Here is a 17,681-nt window from a genome sequence, read left to right as displayed (position 1 = left end):
AAAGCGCCTCTCGTTTGTGTTTTCCAGGCCGCAGTGGTGGTGGTCTTTAACTTTGCCATGGTGCTTCTCATCTTCCCCGCCATTCTGAGCATGGACCTGTACAGACGAGAGGACCGGCGCTTTGACATCTTCTGCTGCTTCTACAGGTAGGTCCAGAGTCACCACAAACCTCCTGCATTCCCCACTGAAGACACTGACACAAGAGGTATTTGAAAATATCGATTTACACACGAGTTTAAATGACTTTGATTTCAGATTGTTAAATTAGTTTGGAGCACTTTTGACCGGTGTAGTTTTATTTAGTAAATTTGTCTAGAGTTTTCAAATAGTTTCAAGATATTTCAGATGAATATTTTTATGGCTCGGCTTGAAGGCCACAACAGATGCCGTCCTAACCACTCTCAAGGCAAAATGAAACAAACTGACCGGTTCCGTAGACGTCTAAAGTTCTAACACACGGCAACAACATGGGTTTATGATATATTTCCTTCTTATTTCAGATAAAGAAAGTAACCTATTAAAGCCTCCTTTAAATCATGGCCTCAGTCAAAACCTAATTACTCTTTATAAAACTTCACCAGCCCACTGCTCATGTTTGCTGGCACAGCAGTCGGACAGATGTGAATTCTCCCACTCATGGGCTATATATTTCTTACAGCAGGCATACGTCCCATTCACACAAATAACACAGAGCTGATATCACTTTACTGCAGTTAAATGTGCTCTGCTCTGTGGCTTTGCCCAATATGTTTCCATCTTCATGATATATCGCTGCTCTTTCATTTTTGTTGGGTGGAAACAACTGAACTTTTAAAAAAGACTAAATTTAACGTTAACATTTTCTTTAGTACACGGTATTAGAATTTTTGCCATACCATGATGGAAAAACAAGGTTTTAAACAAGATAAGGCAGAAGAATATTAATTATTCTTATTACTATTATTATACTATATTATAACATACGATTATTTTATTAATTATTAGTTTCATTTTTGTATCAATTACTATTTGGGTATTAACTATTTGACAACTCTAATACCCTGTAATGTATTTATGTTATGGTGTTTTAAACATTCTAAAGATGATTTAATATTTCTAATATATATTCTATAGAAACATTTGTCTTCACTTTTTAGACTAGGGCTGTGCAATTACGCTAATCACATTTCAATCAAGATCAACAAGTCTTTTTTAATTGTCAATTATATGCTTTTTCTTTTTAATTGAGTGATCCACAACAAATTGTCTCTCAGTAGAGGCAGATGGTTTGGAGCAGAGTTCAGAGTTTGTAGAAAGAAATGTTGATACTACTTGAGACCCAATGTTTAGTCCAATTTTTTATTTTTTCCTTTTTTAACTGGAATCCAAGGTTTTTAGTCATTTAAATGCCAATCCAGGAACCACTTTGTGTGACACTTTTCTCTCTTGGCAGTCCTTGTGCCAACCGGGTGATCCAGATGGAGCCTCAAGCCTACCTGGACGGCTCGGACGGCAGCCGCTATAGCCCGCCCCCCATGTTCCGGACCCCTCCTCCCCTTTACCAAACCCCCCCGCCCCGGTACGCCAGCCCACCTCTGTCCTACAGCAGCCTCGGTTATGCGCAGCAAACCCAAATCACCATGCAGTCCACTGTCCAGCTCCGCACCGAGTATGACCCACGCACTCAGGCCTTCTACACCACGGCCGAGCCCCGCTCCCAAATCTCCGTACAGCCCATAAACCCCGCCCCAGCCCGGACCAACGCCCCCACAGACTACAACAACGGCAATCTGAACAACAACACCAGCAATCGCTCTAACTCCAACTCCTTTTCCCATCACCATCCACCTGCGGCTGCGAGTTTCAGCTGTGCACCAGGAGGACCTCAGCCCGACACAGTCTCTGCGGGGCACACTGTGGAGAATAACAGCTCCACACGGGACCTTCTATCCCAGTTTGGAGACCCCATGGGGCTGAGGTGCATTGAATCTCCCTGCTCCAGCTGGACGTTCGCCTCTTTTGCTGAAAACCACTATGCGCCGTTTCTGTTGCAGCCAACCACCAAGGTGAGTGACTCAGGGGCAGCGGTGGAATTTGTGGTCAGGTCTTTCTGAGTCATATACCACACACATTACATTCAGCCTGATCTTAGTTACACGGGTGGCGAGACAGCACAAAAACATCCGCAGTTATGTCTTTTGTATTCAAATGTAATTATATATTGAGTGTATTACATTTGCTGTCCAAACTCATATGAAAGGGAAAACAATTATTAAAGGTGGTATATGTATTTTCAAATGTTATTAAACACTATTATATCGTAATTGTTTAGAATTTAACATAAATTTATCACACCAAAGGGTTGCCAAGAGTATCATATCTACCACTGCCACTTCAAAATATCGCAATAAATATTGTACTGTGAATAATGGGATAATATCATACTGTGTATTTACCTATACGTAACCTAATGGAAAAGCTTTCTTATATGTAAATGTCTAAATATTATAGCAAACGTGGCTAATTTCCATCTTCTGGTGAAAACATTAATTTACCAATAACTATTGAAATGTAAAAATACACAAACTGTTTAAAGTGAATGTTGCTTGTGTTTACATTCTGCACTTTAGTTCTCTTAAGCCAAACAACCAATCAGAGTGTAGAAGGAGTTCCTAAGGCTAGGCTCTCTTTTATATGATGCGTCCCCAGTGTAGGACAGCTAATCCCAAGTTCATTTATGATTGTAGTCATGTTACAGCCATTACCTCTGTCTCCTCTGTATCCCGTGTTCTAACCTGGGTCTGTTACTTGTTCTTTCAGATCGTGGTGATCGTTCTCTTCGTGTGTCTGCTGGGCATCAGTCTGTACGGCACCACACAGGTCCGGGACGGGCTGGAGCTCACCGACATCGTGCCGAGGGAGACCAGTGAGCACGACTTCATTGGAGCCCAGTTTAAGTTCTTCTCCTTCTACAACATGTACGTGGTGACTCAGGGCGCCGACTACGCCCAGAAACAGTTACTCCTGTACCAGCTGCACCAGAGGTTTCACACCGTCCGCCACATTCTCAAAGAGGACAACGGCGATCTGCCCCGGATGTGGATGCACTATTACAGAGACTGGCTCCAAGGTAACACCATATCCATATATTTAGCATGTTTTCTTAAGGTTGACAAAGAAATAAATCAAATCATTATACAGATATGAATCAGTACTAATCTGTAGTAATTATATTATACATGCAACAATGAAATAACATACGGTAAGCAGGACAGTGTTGGAGATTTTCTAAATCTCTATTCTATAATATACAATATAATTCTATGAGAGATTCACTATTTTTGCAACAAATATCCAAATATAAAATGTTAAAGTTATCATTATTTGTTTGGGATTGGCTCCACACACTTGCCATGTTACTCTTACAGCTTAAAGAACAATCATGTCTTTGGGTTTGAATAATGGCCCCTCTTTCTAAAGCTATTGTGAAAAAGGTATTTTGCTTTTATTAATTTGCGCTGACAGACACGACGTTGAACTTTGTGTCATTAGAGAGTAATTACAGAGATATGAACCATAAACCAGGTCAAACCTTCTGCAATCTGAGTTAAACAGGTTGTGTCATGAGCACAACCTACTGCACAGCGGCAATACACTATGAACAACTGCCTTCCAGTTCTTAGCCTTCGAAGGGCTAATAACTTGGCTCTGTGTGTTGTGTTTCTCTTGTCAATGCAGCAGTGAACCAAAGCATGAAGGTGCTAAAGTGAGATTTTCTTTCAACAATGTAGAAGTTGTTACATAGGACACGCATTCATGATTTGTATTATTCCATTGATGGCAAACCGTATCGAGGGACGGTAAAGAATGTGGTAAAGCGCCTTTCCCATGAAGCTTTTTTGAGATGATACTTTTCGTTTTTGTTTTGACATTATGCTGCAGGAAACAAGATGTTGGGCTGGGGTTCAGCGGTGGGAGTGATTCCATAATGGACACTGACAGTAGCTGATTAGGATCAGTTGTCTTTTAAAAGAGTAGAAGCACAATGTGGGAGGTTATTATACACCAGGCCTCAAGCTGTAGAGGAGACAAGCACTGCAGTGTTTTTGAACATGTGTGGACACTTTAATATGGACTCTATTAATATTTATGATATTTAGGCTAGAGTCTAGTGGTTAAATATGCAATTATATGTTACCCTTCATATTTCTCACTGACGTTTCCAAACTGCACACTGCCTGGATAGTAAAAGCTTCACTGATAAAAGCATTGTAGTGTGACAGCATGGTGAACCACACAGGGAGTTTGTGGGTGCGAGAGACAGAGCTGTTTCTGATATTGCTTTCTGGGATGGTGGGACAAATTGGAGCCAGACAAGCCGAGGAACGAGACCCAAAACAACATCTACCACAGCATGGGCTTTGGGGGAGAGGCACAAGAAGGGGGACCAATGCACATACGGATCAGTGGGGGGACACATGGTACTCATATATTCCCCAGTGACTGCTCCGAATAAAAGAAAAACTGTATATTTAAGGTCTTTTGAAGTCTTGCATCATGCTTGACAATGGAACTAAGTTATCATATTAAACCAATCAGGCTTGTTACATGGTTAGGCGTAAGATGGAGAGCCGGTCTGTAAAATGTATGACAAATGACGACAACAAGGTATGTAGCGCTAAGTGGTCCCATGTAAGTAATGTGTCATGTTGTGATTGGTTGCAGGACTACAGCATGCTTTCGACAAAGACTGGGAGGCAGGTCGGATCACCCAAACAAACTACAAGAACGCATCCGACGACGGCGTTCTGGCGTACAAGCTGCTAGTGCAGACGGGGCGCAGGGAGAAGCCCATCAACGTCAACCAGGTGGACATTTTTGTTACTTACTCTTTTTATTTTTACACGAACCATGTTTGTTGTTCTAACTAAATAGCTTAAGTTTATGCACCGCAGTGTGATCATACTGGAGCAGGTCTATCAAAGCAGATTTAGATGTAGATAGTTCATTTTTTATTTGTGTCAGTCCTGGTTTGTAACAGTTACATAAGGTTCACTATTGAATACCGTACATATGTCTTGACAGCTTGAGAGACCTGAGCAAAGTCGCTCTGTCATCTCGTATATATCCAAATGATTTGTGATCTGAAGCATTAGAACCACACCCGGATTATAAACACTTCTGCTTTCTATCTACGTATGCCTTCTCTCTTTGACCTTTCTGAGCCCAGGAATTTAAAGCTCACTAGAGCTGCGTGGCTTCTGAAAAAGCGATCAACTTTACATGAACCACTTGGTAGATATGTGTCTGTGTTGCACTGTAAAGCATGTATACCAACTAGAACACATCAGCTCTGCAAACCTATTATTTAAAAACACAACAGATTAGATTATGAATCAAATTAGTTGTGATCTGATTTTAAATATGAAAAACAAGCATTTGTGCTCTTTCTGTGTGTCTGTTTCTTGGCTGCCTGTCTCTCGTCTTCTGTCAGTCCAGCCTGCAGGAAGCAGAGGCCAGCCTGGTGTGCGGGCTGTGATGTCACTTCCTGTGTCTGTGAGGGAAGGGTTGTTGCCGTGAGGCATGTGGGCTGCCGGCGGAGCTTCCTGTGACAGCCTGAAGACATACAGTTGTTGCGTATCCCACTGCTAAATTCAATCCAGACCCTGTGGAATCTGGCCCTCTCCAGCGCTGTGTCCGCTTTCAATGAAACACGTGGAGCGCCAGGCCAGTTCTGCGTGCGTGTGGGAACGTGTGCTGGAGCTGTAGTAGATGTTTTTGGGTCTTAAAATGAAGACTAGATCTTTTTCATGCCTGGCAAATTACAGAGCGAGATGTTTTATTTTGATATGCCACTCCACGGATCTCTGCAGAGGTGTTCTGCTTTTGATCCTCTGCTGCCAAAAGTCTTTTTTTTTTATGTCGACTATTTGTTCCTTATGGTTCAGGCTGGAAGTACATTTGAAGAAGTATAATAAAGTTACAGCATTGTTTTGTTTGGCTTTTATTGATTCTTTTTAGGAATGAGATAACAGTTTTTTTAGACAATAAAATATATTTGGTGTTGCGAGGGAGAAGAGACAGAAAGCGTTTTGCTGTCAGGAGCTTGTTATGGTCAGGCCCACTGAGTCTGTGGCGCCGGGCATTCTGGGTAGCCGTAGGTAGCTACATTTGTACAGATGTTGTGTTATTTTTATAGCTCTACTCCATTTGCTGGGTGGCATTTCCTTCAGTGTTAACAACCAGGTTAACTGCACACAGACAGGCTCAGGGGCTCCAGCCAATTTTTTTATTGTTACGCTAACTGAAGCAATTTTTCCTTCCTCACCCCTGTCCCAAAAAAACACAGTCCATTCTCCTTCTCCCTCCCTCCCATGAGTTCTGGCCTCGGCAAGCCTGAGCAAAGGGCAATTTATGGTCCGCAGACAGAGGAGTGGCAGAGGGCTGTAATGGTTTTAGTCGGGAGGGTAAGCCCTGGGGCTCCACCTGGGAGGGCCTGCCTGTATCTACACCAAGCACACCACTGACCAGCTATTTCAGAGCAGACAGGGTCACTTTTGACATTCAATCACACCCTCCAGTGTTTACTGATTAGTCCAGTGGATTATAAGCAAAACATGAAAAGAAAAAAAAAGATACCCTAATACAAATTAAATTACTAAAACTTTTTTGGAAACTAGATACTAGAAGTAGAAGCATCAATACTGAAAAATATATATAATAAATTGAACTAATTTGGACATCTACTGAATAGAATAATCTTGATCTGCATATATCTGGCAGGACAAAACCACATGGTAACAATAGAGAAAATACTATTATATTGCATTGATAATTGTGTTTATCATTATTGTGGTCAAACCTTTATTTTTAGTATCAAAAAATCAAAATTTGAAAAGTTGGTGTCGCCTACATGTGTACACTTAAATGGAGGGTTTGTAGCCTGAGCTCCTACTGTTATAAACGGAACCTGTGTTGCAAGTGCCTCAACCTCAAGACACATACAAGTGTTTCTCCTCCTCACTTTATGAACAGGTCGTGTCTCATGTTCAGCTCCTCCAGACTTCCTGTCGCACTGAGCTGCAGAGGTCAAACTAGCACTGACTCCTGATTGGTGCAGGAGCTGGACTTGAGGTAGTGACCGTTCAGATCAGAGAGAGGACAAAGAGCTTTAAACACACTGGATTTCAGCTTTGAAACTGGCAACACAAATGCGAGACTGATGTGAGGCTCATTCTGCTTTCTGATTGGTTGTTGTTTTAAGAAACAATTCAAAAATGAAAACATCGAGAACTTCATGCAATCATGTCTAATGTTTTTGTAATCAAGAATACATCAGCCTTACAATTGTTATCAGCTAAAGCTTGAACATGTTTAGCTCACATCTGGGACACAGGTCGTATTTATGTGATTTGAAAGAACATTTTTACATACCATAGTTTTGTATTATGGAATAATGAACTAATGCCGCTACAATATGGAGATAATAATTTATTATATTATTTGCTCAAGACAATGCAATTCTGACAAAAAAGGATCAGGATGAAGAGAAGTGTAGTTTTGCCTTTACTTTCCTATTTATGGACGCCATTTTGAGAACTTTTCAACATTCAAACTAAACTAGCGGTATATAATATTTTGTTCTGAAAGACAAAAATATATTCCTCCATTTCACACACAATTTAAACAGTCATAATTGCTACATAAGTTACAAAATCCACATTCAGCGCAAAAGTAAATAAACCAATTTTTAAGACGCCCTCCGCCCAGACTGTTCTGAGCGGTCTGGACTTTGGACGTGATGTTGGCTGTGCTGTTTCTGGTGCACGTAAAGGGAGAAGCTGATTCAACATTTTCCATGTTTTAATGTGGCATGATAATTCTGGGAAGCCGCTACGACGAGTACGGGAATGTTCAGAAAGGCTACCAGTGTTGGACTGTTGATTTTTCTTTGGTTGGAAAGAGAGCCAGACAAATATTTGAGTCTTATTTTGAAAGCTGCACCGCTCGAGTATAAATGAACTCACCTGTGCGCTGTTTTGCTTTGACATGTCCACAATACCATTTCCCAGTCCAATGTATACATCTTATACCACAATAGCGTTTTTAATGTCTGCCCGATCATTTGAATCTTAATTGCACCATTTCCTCTTGCTAATGTCTGAATGCGAAAACTTAACTCAACATAAACAATCTGTAATGCCTTCACTGTGTATCTATGTTAATTCTTGTAACCAAAGCTTAATTATGGTTTAGTTGAGTTTTTAATTCTCTTCTTTTGTACTTTTTTAGCTGACTCGACAGAGGCTGGTGGACGCAGACGGCATAATCAACCCCAGAGCTTTTTATATCTACCTAACTGCCTGGGTCAGCAATGATCCAGTGGCCTATGCCGCCTCCCAGGCCAACCTCCGGCCACACCCCCCGGAGTGGCTCCACGATCGGACCGACTCCATGCCCGAAACACGCTTCAGCAGTAAGTCATGGCCGCCTTTAGGCTTTGTTGCAGTTCGAAAAACACTGGTGAGGAAGAAACCCAATATTCTGAAGTTTTTGTGGGAAGGTTTTACTAAATGGAAGAGAATGAGACAGTTTTTGCGTCATTAAGAAATATGTCTGGCTGCACCGCACAAATGAATGGTCTGGATGATCTGTGTGCTAACAGTCTTGAAAATGTGTTGGAAACAGACATTTTCTTCACTTTTACTTGTGCCGCTCAGGGAAACGCTCATAGGTCAACTTCAGGTATATGTAAATTATACAAAGTTCAGTCACAATTGCAATTATTGTTCCAGTCAGTTAAAACAATGCATGAACCAAAACAAACATTACTGCAAATGAAAAATGTATTGCTCTACATAGAATCATCCAGGCTTTGTAAACTGTCCTGTTCTATTTGTACAATAGGCTATTATGCGATTTCAATGGGAAAGTTAGCATTAGCGTTTATTGTAGTTTGTTGGTTTAGAAGGCATAAGGGCTGATATTGATAACAATATTCAGACTGTATTGCATCAGGAATGGACTAAAATGAAAATGGTTGAGGATAAAGTATCAGACAAAACGTGAAAAAGTGATAAAATGAACCTCAATAGGGCAGAAATATTTGATTTATTTTACTATTCTTTATAAACTTGTTTGGGAGATTACACTAGACAGTTCTATTTTGCATATCTCCAAAACATCGATCGCGATAGTATCCATTTTTTGATTTATCGTTCACGTCAGAAACATTCCTTAAACGTAACATTATGCTGAACAATAAGGCACCATAAATATAGCGGACCACACCAGTTTGGCAGTAAAATCTTTATATCATCAAGCGCTACAAATCCCTCTTTAGTGAATGAACTTTAGAGAATGGCGCTGAAAATATTGACTCATAACATTCATTTAAACAACAACCATTTACCTGTCTTTCTCAGGGATGGAACGTTTATATCAGTACCAGGACGTGTGCGTACCGACACGTTAGAAGGGTCTATATGGCTGCTGAGCTCAAGGTGCAGAGCTGCAGCCCAAAAACTGAGCGCACTGTGGTTCTCCTAATGCTGCCTGCGGTGAACGCTATAATCCTGTCTACCGTGGGGCCCTCGCCTCACACACACACACACATACACACCGCCATACGCACATTATTAAAACTCACTGACCCCAAACACTGCGCACACCCTGTTTTCATTTCCCTACCACACACTCGCCCACTGTACCTCCCATAAAAACAGCGTTTGCCGTTCGAATCCTGCCGGCGATTCGGTACAAGACAGGAAGTGCTCCGAAAGCGAGGGAAATGATTGGATAACAAGTTGAGACTGGGTTTAAGTGGGGGGCACAATTGGATAACAAGCAGGAAGTTCTTTATATGAGAGTAGGGATGTGATTGGATCAGGAGCGTGACGGTTTTGGCTGTAGCCGAGCCCCCCAGAGCTGGGTTTTTTGGATGAGAGCCAGCGGGTGTCCTAATGGAAATTTATAGTTGCGATTATAAAGGGCCAAAGCATGTTAGCAAGTGCTCCTGTCTGACCCCACAGGCGATGTAGAACGGAACCAAAACAAACCCACCGTTTCACACTCACTGAAATACCAGTTTTTCCAATGTGAACTAAATATGGCTTCTATTACCTTTTAGAAGTAAGGGTGGCCGATTTGACATGAGTACAGATTTTATACAGTTCTTTGTAGATTTATATTGCTGCACGGCAGATATAACAGTCAATCGTCTTTTTATGAGTTTACACTTCACTGTGATTGGTTTAATTTCCTTGTCACTCATGCTGCTGGACTTGCCTCTTCATCTTCACAACAGCCTTTTACAGCAACAGCAGGTCATTGCAACCTTACATAGTTGAACCCTATGTAAGCCCTAAGTACAGGGCCGTGAATATATAATAAGTGCAAACTGTTGTATACATGCATGAATCACTTTGGGTAAGGTGCACTGAGAAAATATGTACCACTTTATTATAGCTACATCTTAAATAGCCATTAACAAAGACTTAATTCATAATGAATAGTTTATTAAGAATTATTCAGGGTGAGAAAATACATAATTAGAGTTAGAGTAGTGTTTAAGTAGATTATAAGGCTGAATAATATATATATTTTTGTACTACTTATAACATAACAGACAGCACCACCATAATGATAGTTTCCTGGGCCCAAGGAATTACAGAATGTTCAAAAAAGACCTACTTAAAACATATTCATACATACTAGTAACTAGGGCTGGGTATTGCCAAGACCCCAGCGATACGATACGTATTCCAATACAGGGGTCACGATACGTATCCTGATACTTGTATATTCCGATACAATTCCCTCATTACGATACGTATAAGGGTCTTAAGAATTTACCAAATGGGTAATGTTTTTACTCTGAATAAGAAAATGTATGAAATGTCATGTTTATCCACAAAGCACTTATTTATTCTGTATCTACCTGCGTTGCATCAATGAAATTTCCCCATGTGGGACAATAAAGGAATATCTTATCTTATCTTATAAATCCATTCTGCTCTTATAACTTCATACATCCAACCAACTGATCCAAATAGAAATATAAGGAACACATTCTAGTAAAGTATTGCATGTTTCTTACCAAACAATTGGCCTGGTCTGAACATGCTGCAGCAGCATCTTCTGCACAGATCAGCTTCTGATCAGGTCCACATTTCCTTCTAACCTCGGCCGAGAGGAGCAGCACAAACAGCAGATCAAAAGTACTATTCCACCTCGTTTAAAGCCTACAGGCCACAAAAATCTAAAAATAAATAAATAAATATATATATTTTTTTTATTTAAAAAAAATATCGATACTCTGACTCAGTAATCGATACGGAGTCCGTGACGATATATCGCCGTATTGATATTTTGAACACAGCCCTACTAGTAACTATAACCATGATGAAGCACACAACATTTTTTTCTCTCGTAAACGCAGTTAACAATAAAAAATATATTCAAACAAAAGTGTCTAAGTTGTCTGTTAACCTGAATTATTCTTAATAATCAATTTATTCATCATGATTTAAGGCTAATAAAAGTGTAGCTATTATAACATGTAAGAAAGTCAAATTTAGAAATTGAAGTTACTCATAGGTGTCTTGATATTGGTGGTAAGTTGTAAAATGTACTGTAAAGTCTCAGTCCAGATGAATGCTTTGTTTCACACTTGAGCATGACTTCATGGCCGAGTGACAGGCAGGTTTGGATGTTTAGTGCTTTATGCTCAGGGGGGGTAATAGTGCTGGCTTTAACTTTGCAATTACCGTGAATCAGCAGCGTTCGCCCTGACACTCTCCTCTGTCTGGAACTGATAGGCCCTCATTAGCCAGGCTGGGCCGCGCAGTCAATAGAGCTCTGTTTCACACTCACACTCCAGGGCCCACCCCCACAGCATTCAGCCTCACAGATGCACCTGGATCACCACTGAGGGGGTGTAGATAGCAGGCTGGAGTCTGAAAAGATGTCAAGGGGTTCTGCAGATGAGCTGAACTATCACAACTTAATGCTACGTAATAATAACGCTAATATTACAATCAATGCTGTGTCGGTCTGATCTACATTTTTCCAATTTATTATAGTTAGATTATTATATATATATTAGTATATTCACGGTATTATCAACATACATAATCTGTCCACCTCTACTTTATGCGTGAATTAAGAAGTTCAAACATTAGTATAGAGTAAGACCTTTATTCATAATTGGAAAAAACATTGCCTGTCAAGCCAACAATCTAATCACAAAACAAAGTGAGGTCCTTACTTTTAGATGCCAGATTCCCATAAACCCAAAAAGGCTTTGATGTGATGTTTCCTAATGATTGCATCAAAGGCTTAGTTCTGATTGTATTTCTGTTCCAAACCAATAGAGGTGCATGTTACAGTTATTATGTTTAATTTATCATTGACCAAATCCTGTTTTGTCTGTACAGTCCCTGCTGCCGAGCCCATCGAATACGCACAGTTTCCCTTCTACCTCAACGGGCTTCGGGAGACGCCTGAGTTTGTGGAGGCCATTGAGAGCGTGCGGGCCATCTGCAATAACTACAGCCTCCAGGGCCTGGCCTCCTACCCAAACGGATACCCCTTCCTCTTCTGGGAGCAGTACGTCAGCCTGCGCCACTGGCTGCTGCTGTCCATCAGTGTGGTCTTAGCCTGCACCTTCCTGGTCTGCGCACTCTTCCTGCTCAACCCATGGACAGCTGGCGTCATTGTAAGTACAACCCAAGGGAACGTAGTCAAATTAAATGGTACTTGATGCATTGCAATGTCACCCAACAAACAGTACTGTTTTGTCATTGTAAAGGCAGCAATTATTGCATTTGTGCAGAGGCCGATATATAGAGCCCGGGGAATGAACATCTAAATGTTACTTTATTAGCAAAAGTGTGAACTTGCAAGTTGTGACTTATGTTAATTACTTGACACATGATTTTATAAAATAGACTTCGACTTGGGACTTGACTTGAAGCTCTGAGACTTGAGGCGACTTGACGTTTCTCTCTTTACAGTTGATAGTTACGTGTTCTTTCATTGTTTAATATTATAACAAACTCAAACATGTCCCTCACTTCATCATTTACAAAAAAAAATGTAAATAAATTACTAAAATTCAAGCTGTATTCAATCCTTTTATATAATTCAAAAGACTTGGGACCTGACTCAGAATCCGACTTGAAACTTGCAAAACAAGGATTTGGTCCAACATCTGATTATTAGCTACATGATGCATTTACCAAAACAGTATACAAAACTAAACACAAGAGCTGTTGGGTTTGGGTGGGACATTAGTGTCTTGGATGATCTCTTTAAGCCCTTGGACAACATTCCACATGTAGGTACACTACAGAAGGCTTTTTATGGCATTTTAAATACATTTATCACTGTGCTAAAACTGTCAGAAAACTTTGGAAAGAACGCTAAGGCAGTATTTAGTTAAGATCTCCTTTGGTTTAATATAATGCTAACTGAAAATGTGATGCGATGTAATGGCGCAATCTACTCTAATCTTTCCGACACCTTCTAGTCCATCAAATGCATCTGTTTTAAAACGTCTTTGTGTCAGTTTCCTCTCTGGCTTCCTGGCTTTTATGTGTGGTCCAGGCTCTCAGAGAAGTCACTGCTGCTTGTTATCGTAGCCTCAGTCACCAGTGTTTATCTTGTGCTGTTTTGTTAGGGCCAGTCTGTTTAGTCTGGTCCAACACTCCCAGACACCAACCCTGAAATAAATGAGGAGAGGACACAAAGCCGCTCTGGCAACCCTCTCCCACTCTCCGCCCTATAAAAGTCACATTTAACGTCTATGCTCCCGACCCGTCTCGCAATAAGAGTTTCCACGGATACACGCAAACAAGCACCTACAGTCGTAATGTGTGAGGTGTGTAACTCCTACAGCGGTCTGGCTCTATTCACCATTTCAATCAAGAGGTCTAGAGGCAATGTAAATGACAATTATTTAAAATCTGTATGGATTATGTCCCGGAACTGTCAAAAAATCACTATAAAAGACCAACACATTTTATTATTAGAATGAAACTCAGTAAGTAAATGAAAACACCAGGGTCAAACTTTAAGGAAAAAAAATGTGTGGCGTTTCTTAGGCTTTCAATTAGGGATATCAGTATTTTCCTGTTAAACAAAAAGACTTTTATCAGACACATTATTTCAAAGTGATTTCTGAACCAAACAATTTACCGGTAATAACTAAATATATTATCCAGAGCTGCTGAGACTTCTGCACAGTCAAAGCTCCAGGACACACATGCTCTGAGTGTTTGCATGCTCAGATGGACTCACACGAACCCACACGGCACTGCCCCGTGTCAGCCCACTTCAAAGGGCCCGGGGCCCATGTAACTGGACACCTGTCAGCTGATAATGGCATTCACTCCCAGCTCCTGTCCTGCCAAAGCCTCTTAACATACATACACATACATTGAGCCTATTTGGAGGAATGCAGTTTACGCATACATCGTGGATTGCAATATATGGTTTCAATATCCAAACTGTATTTTGTACCTGAATATTGCGTGTTCAGTCTATCAGGAAAAGTTGCTAAACGTACATAGTAATCTTAGAATTTTACAACTTTTTCACACTTTTTTTTCCATCTCCTTTATGTGCAATACCTCAAGATATTTATGCATGCAATATATTTTTGCACATTTCTGCAAAATATTATTGCATTATTATCATCTGATGAATCAAAAACAACATTTGTCATTATTGTCCACCCATATGTTAAGTTAAGGATAGATTTAAACGCGCATTATGAAACTTTTCCAGCATTAAATCTATATATCTAAAAAAGAAAAGCAGGAGACGCCACATTACGGGTTTTTCAAGGTATTTTCGAGCACTAAAAACAACTGCAATTGAATAGATAAATACAAGATAGACAGATTTAATGTCAAACTGGAACATTTCAGGAGACAAGCAGTAGATGGAGCTGATTCTATAAAAGTGATAATAGTGCTTGTTTAAACTGTACACGTTATGCCACGCTCACTGAATGTCTTGTTATTCCACAGGTACTGGTGCTGTCTCTGATGACCGTGGAGTTGTTTGGCTTCATGGGGCTGATGGGGATCAAGCTGAGCGCGGTCCCTGTGGTCATCCTCATCGCTTCGGTGGGCATCGGAGTGGAGTTTACGGTCCACGTGGCACTGGTATGCTCAACTTTTACGTAATAGTAAAGAATAACAGATCGCCCTATCCCCATAAGATAATAATGAAGGTTTTGACCATAGAAGGAAAGGAAATCATGGTCGGATATGTATCATGGCTGCACAATTCAAACACATTGAAATGACTTTTGTTGCAGAGTACATAAACTAAATTGCAAACGATTACTTCTTAATTGAAAGACTTTGTAAGGACCTTTTCTTATCCAAAAGATATGATATTTTAATTCATTGCTTTGAATAACTTAGAATCCATAGACTTGAATCTATAAACATTTAACGCATTCTCAAATATGACATATTACGCTTTCCAGCTTTAATCGGTGTCTATTTGTAGATTTGTAGCTCACCGCTCTCATATAAGACCATTTGTTATCTGAAATTAGAATGAATATACTTTAACATACCTTACTTTGGATGAAAACTACGGTCACAGAACAATTTTACAAAGTGAGAAATGAGAATTGTAAATTATAGTGTCAATATACAAGATTTATATCAAAGTATTTTGCCTTGCAGGCCTTCCTAACAGCCATAGGGGACCGTCACAAACGAGCGGTGCTGGCTCTAGAGCACATGTTTGCTCCTGTTCTGGATGGGGCCTTCTCCACACTGTTAGGAGTGCTCATGCTCGCAGGCTCCGAGTTTGACTTCATTGTCAGGTAAACAAGGAAACGCACACACACACACACACACACACACGCGCGCACGCACACACACACACGCACGCACGCACACACACACGCGCACGCACACACACACACACGCACGGGCACGCACGCACACACACACACACTCATTTGCACTCACACACTCATTCGCACTCACACACTCATTCGCACTCACACACATTCATTCGCACACCAGACCCATAAACTAAACACAAAAACAACACTAAAAACAATACTTAAAGTGGACATTACGTTCAGTAGCTTTTAAAAATGCTTTTGGTAACCTTTACGTTGGTATTTAATGTTTTATGTCATCGAATACTGTGCATATAATAGGCAAGCAGATGTCGCCAGGATTATGTTTATCAAGATATTTTTGAGCAATAAAAACAATAATTGAATAAATGGAAATTACCGGTAGATGACATTCCAAAGCAATATCATCTCCATGGAGACTAGCAGGTGGCTGATTGGCACCAGAAAAGTTACAAATTGCAGGTTTAGGAATCAATCAGCTCATAATGGCAACCCACTATGTTCTGCTGCTTCAAAGTGAAAGACCTTGTTGAATAGTATTACTTTAACCTGACGCAAAACACTCCATGTTTTTGATGAGGTCATAAAATACTGTTCAATTTTCATGGGGAAAAAATAGTGCCTTGAACCCCTAGTTGTGAAACTTTGGGTTATTGAATGGCGTCCGCGTGGCGTCTTTGTGACCACTGAGCTCATGCTTGGACCTGTATGTCACTGGAATCCACCTGCACAGATCAAGCATGCATGAAGGCTCCTCTCTGCCTCCCGTCCCTCCTTTTAGGCTAGTCTTACACCCGCATCTATGCTTTCTCTGTACTCAACTCTCAACTCATCTTATTTCCTTTTTTTTTTTTTTTTTTGTGTGCTTTTTTTTCTTTACAAGGAGCACCATAAATTCTAGACTTTGCTTTTATTCTCCTTCTTCTTCTTCTTCTTCTTCTCTATCGACGCTTGACATTTTAAGGTCATCTAACTAAGGGACTGGAGTTGAAGGTCGGGATGAAAAGCTGTAGAAAGAAGTCATCTGGCTTTTGTAATGTGCCTCAGCTACTTTAACTGTTGCGGCTGGACATTTACTATGCAGTGGAGCAGTAATGGGGTCGTCCTGAGTAAGTGGTCGAAAGCAGAATGACAGTGGATAAAAGCCAACTCAGTGTGGGAGTGTCCGTTGTCCTAGCTTTTTGTATAATGTTATCAAAGTCGTAACTTTAAGGCTTGAAAACACTGTTCAGAATTGTGAAATACCTTTTTTACATGTTATATTGTTGGCCCCTCATTAAAAACATACCTGTTGTTCATTTTGCTTCATTCGTGCTTTTCCTGTTTACGAGGTGATCTTCTCTGAGCCTCGGAAATACTCCCCTGACTTCTCCTACACAGCAAAGTTTTTTTTTAAGTCCGTAAAACATCACGGGACTCATTCTGCAGCAATTTGTGTTTATAGCAAATGGAATTACCCTCATGGATGTAAGGAAAAAGAATAAAGGGGGCAACGGCCAGCTATCTATTCTAATTTCCTTTCAGCTTAGAATTTACTTGACATTTTATAAACGAGCTCTTCGTGGCAACATTGGGATATTAATCAAAACAATATACACATTTTGAAAAGAGCTGTGAACCAACCTAATTAAGGGCCACTACTGCTAAATACGTCATCACAGTGTTAGTGAAAAGTCTGGAATGAACATTATCTCAAGCAGTTAAAAATGGGTTTACTACAGGCTAATCCGGAGCTCTAGTCCCATCTAGTCTATTACTCACTTTCCAGGTTGTCTTGATAGTGTTTTAGTTGGATGTAATGACTTTA

At 40.4% G+C, this 17,681-nt stretch overlaps 1 protein-coding gene across 1 annotated transcript in view; it reads left to right on the top strand.

Moving 5' to 3' along the window:
* Positions 1–17,681, top strand: part of ptch1 (patched 1) — a 74,680-nt gene that overhangs the window by 52,038 nt on the left and 4,961 nt on the right. Inside the window, exons 13-20 of the mRNA XM_072434084.1 lie at positions 28–146; positions 1,433–2,045; positions 2,800–3,109; positions 4,705–4,847; positions 8,272–8,455; positions 12,417–12,697; positions 15,015–15,152; positions 15,687–15,829. Coding sequence (XP_072290185.1) covers positions 28–146; positions 1,433–2,045; positions 2,800–3,109; positions 4,705–4,847; positions 8,272–8,455; positions 12,417–12,697; positions 15,015–15,152; positions 15,687–15,829 — 1,931 coding nt within the window. The remainder of the gene's footprint in view (positions 1–27; positions 147–1,432; positions 2,046–2,799; positions 3,110–4,704; positions 4,848–8,271; positions 8,456–12,416; positions 12,698–15,014; positions 15,153–15,686; positions 15,830–17,681) is intronic.

This window comes from Eucyclogobius newberryi, unplaced genomic scaffold, assembly GCF_026437365.1.
Source record: "Eucyclogobius newberryi isolate DKJ021-1_F unplaced genomic scaffold, fEucNew1.0.hap1 SCAF_6, whole genome shotgun sequence".
Taxonomy (NCBI): Eukaryota; Metazoa; Chordata; class Actinopteri; order Gobiiformes; family Gobiidae; genus Eucyclogobius; species Eucyclogobius newberryi.
Note: the sequence above shows the minus strand (reverse complement) of the source record. Positions and strands in the feature narration are given on the sequence as shown.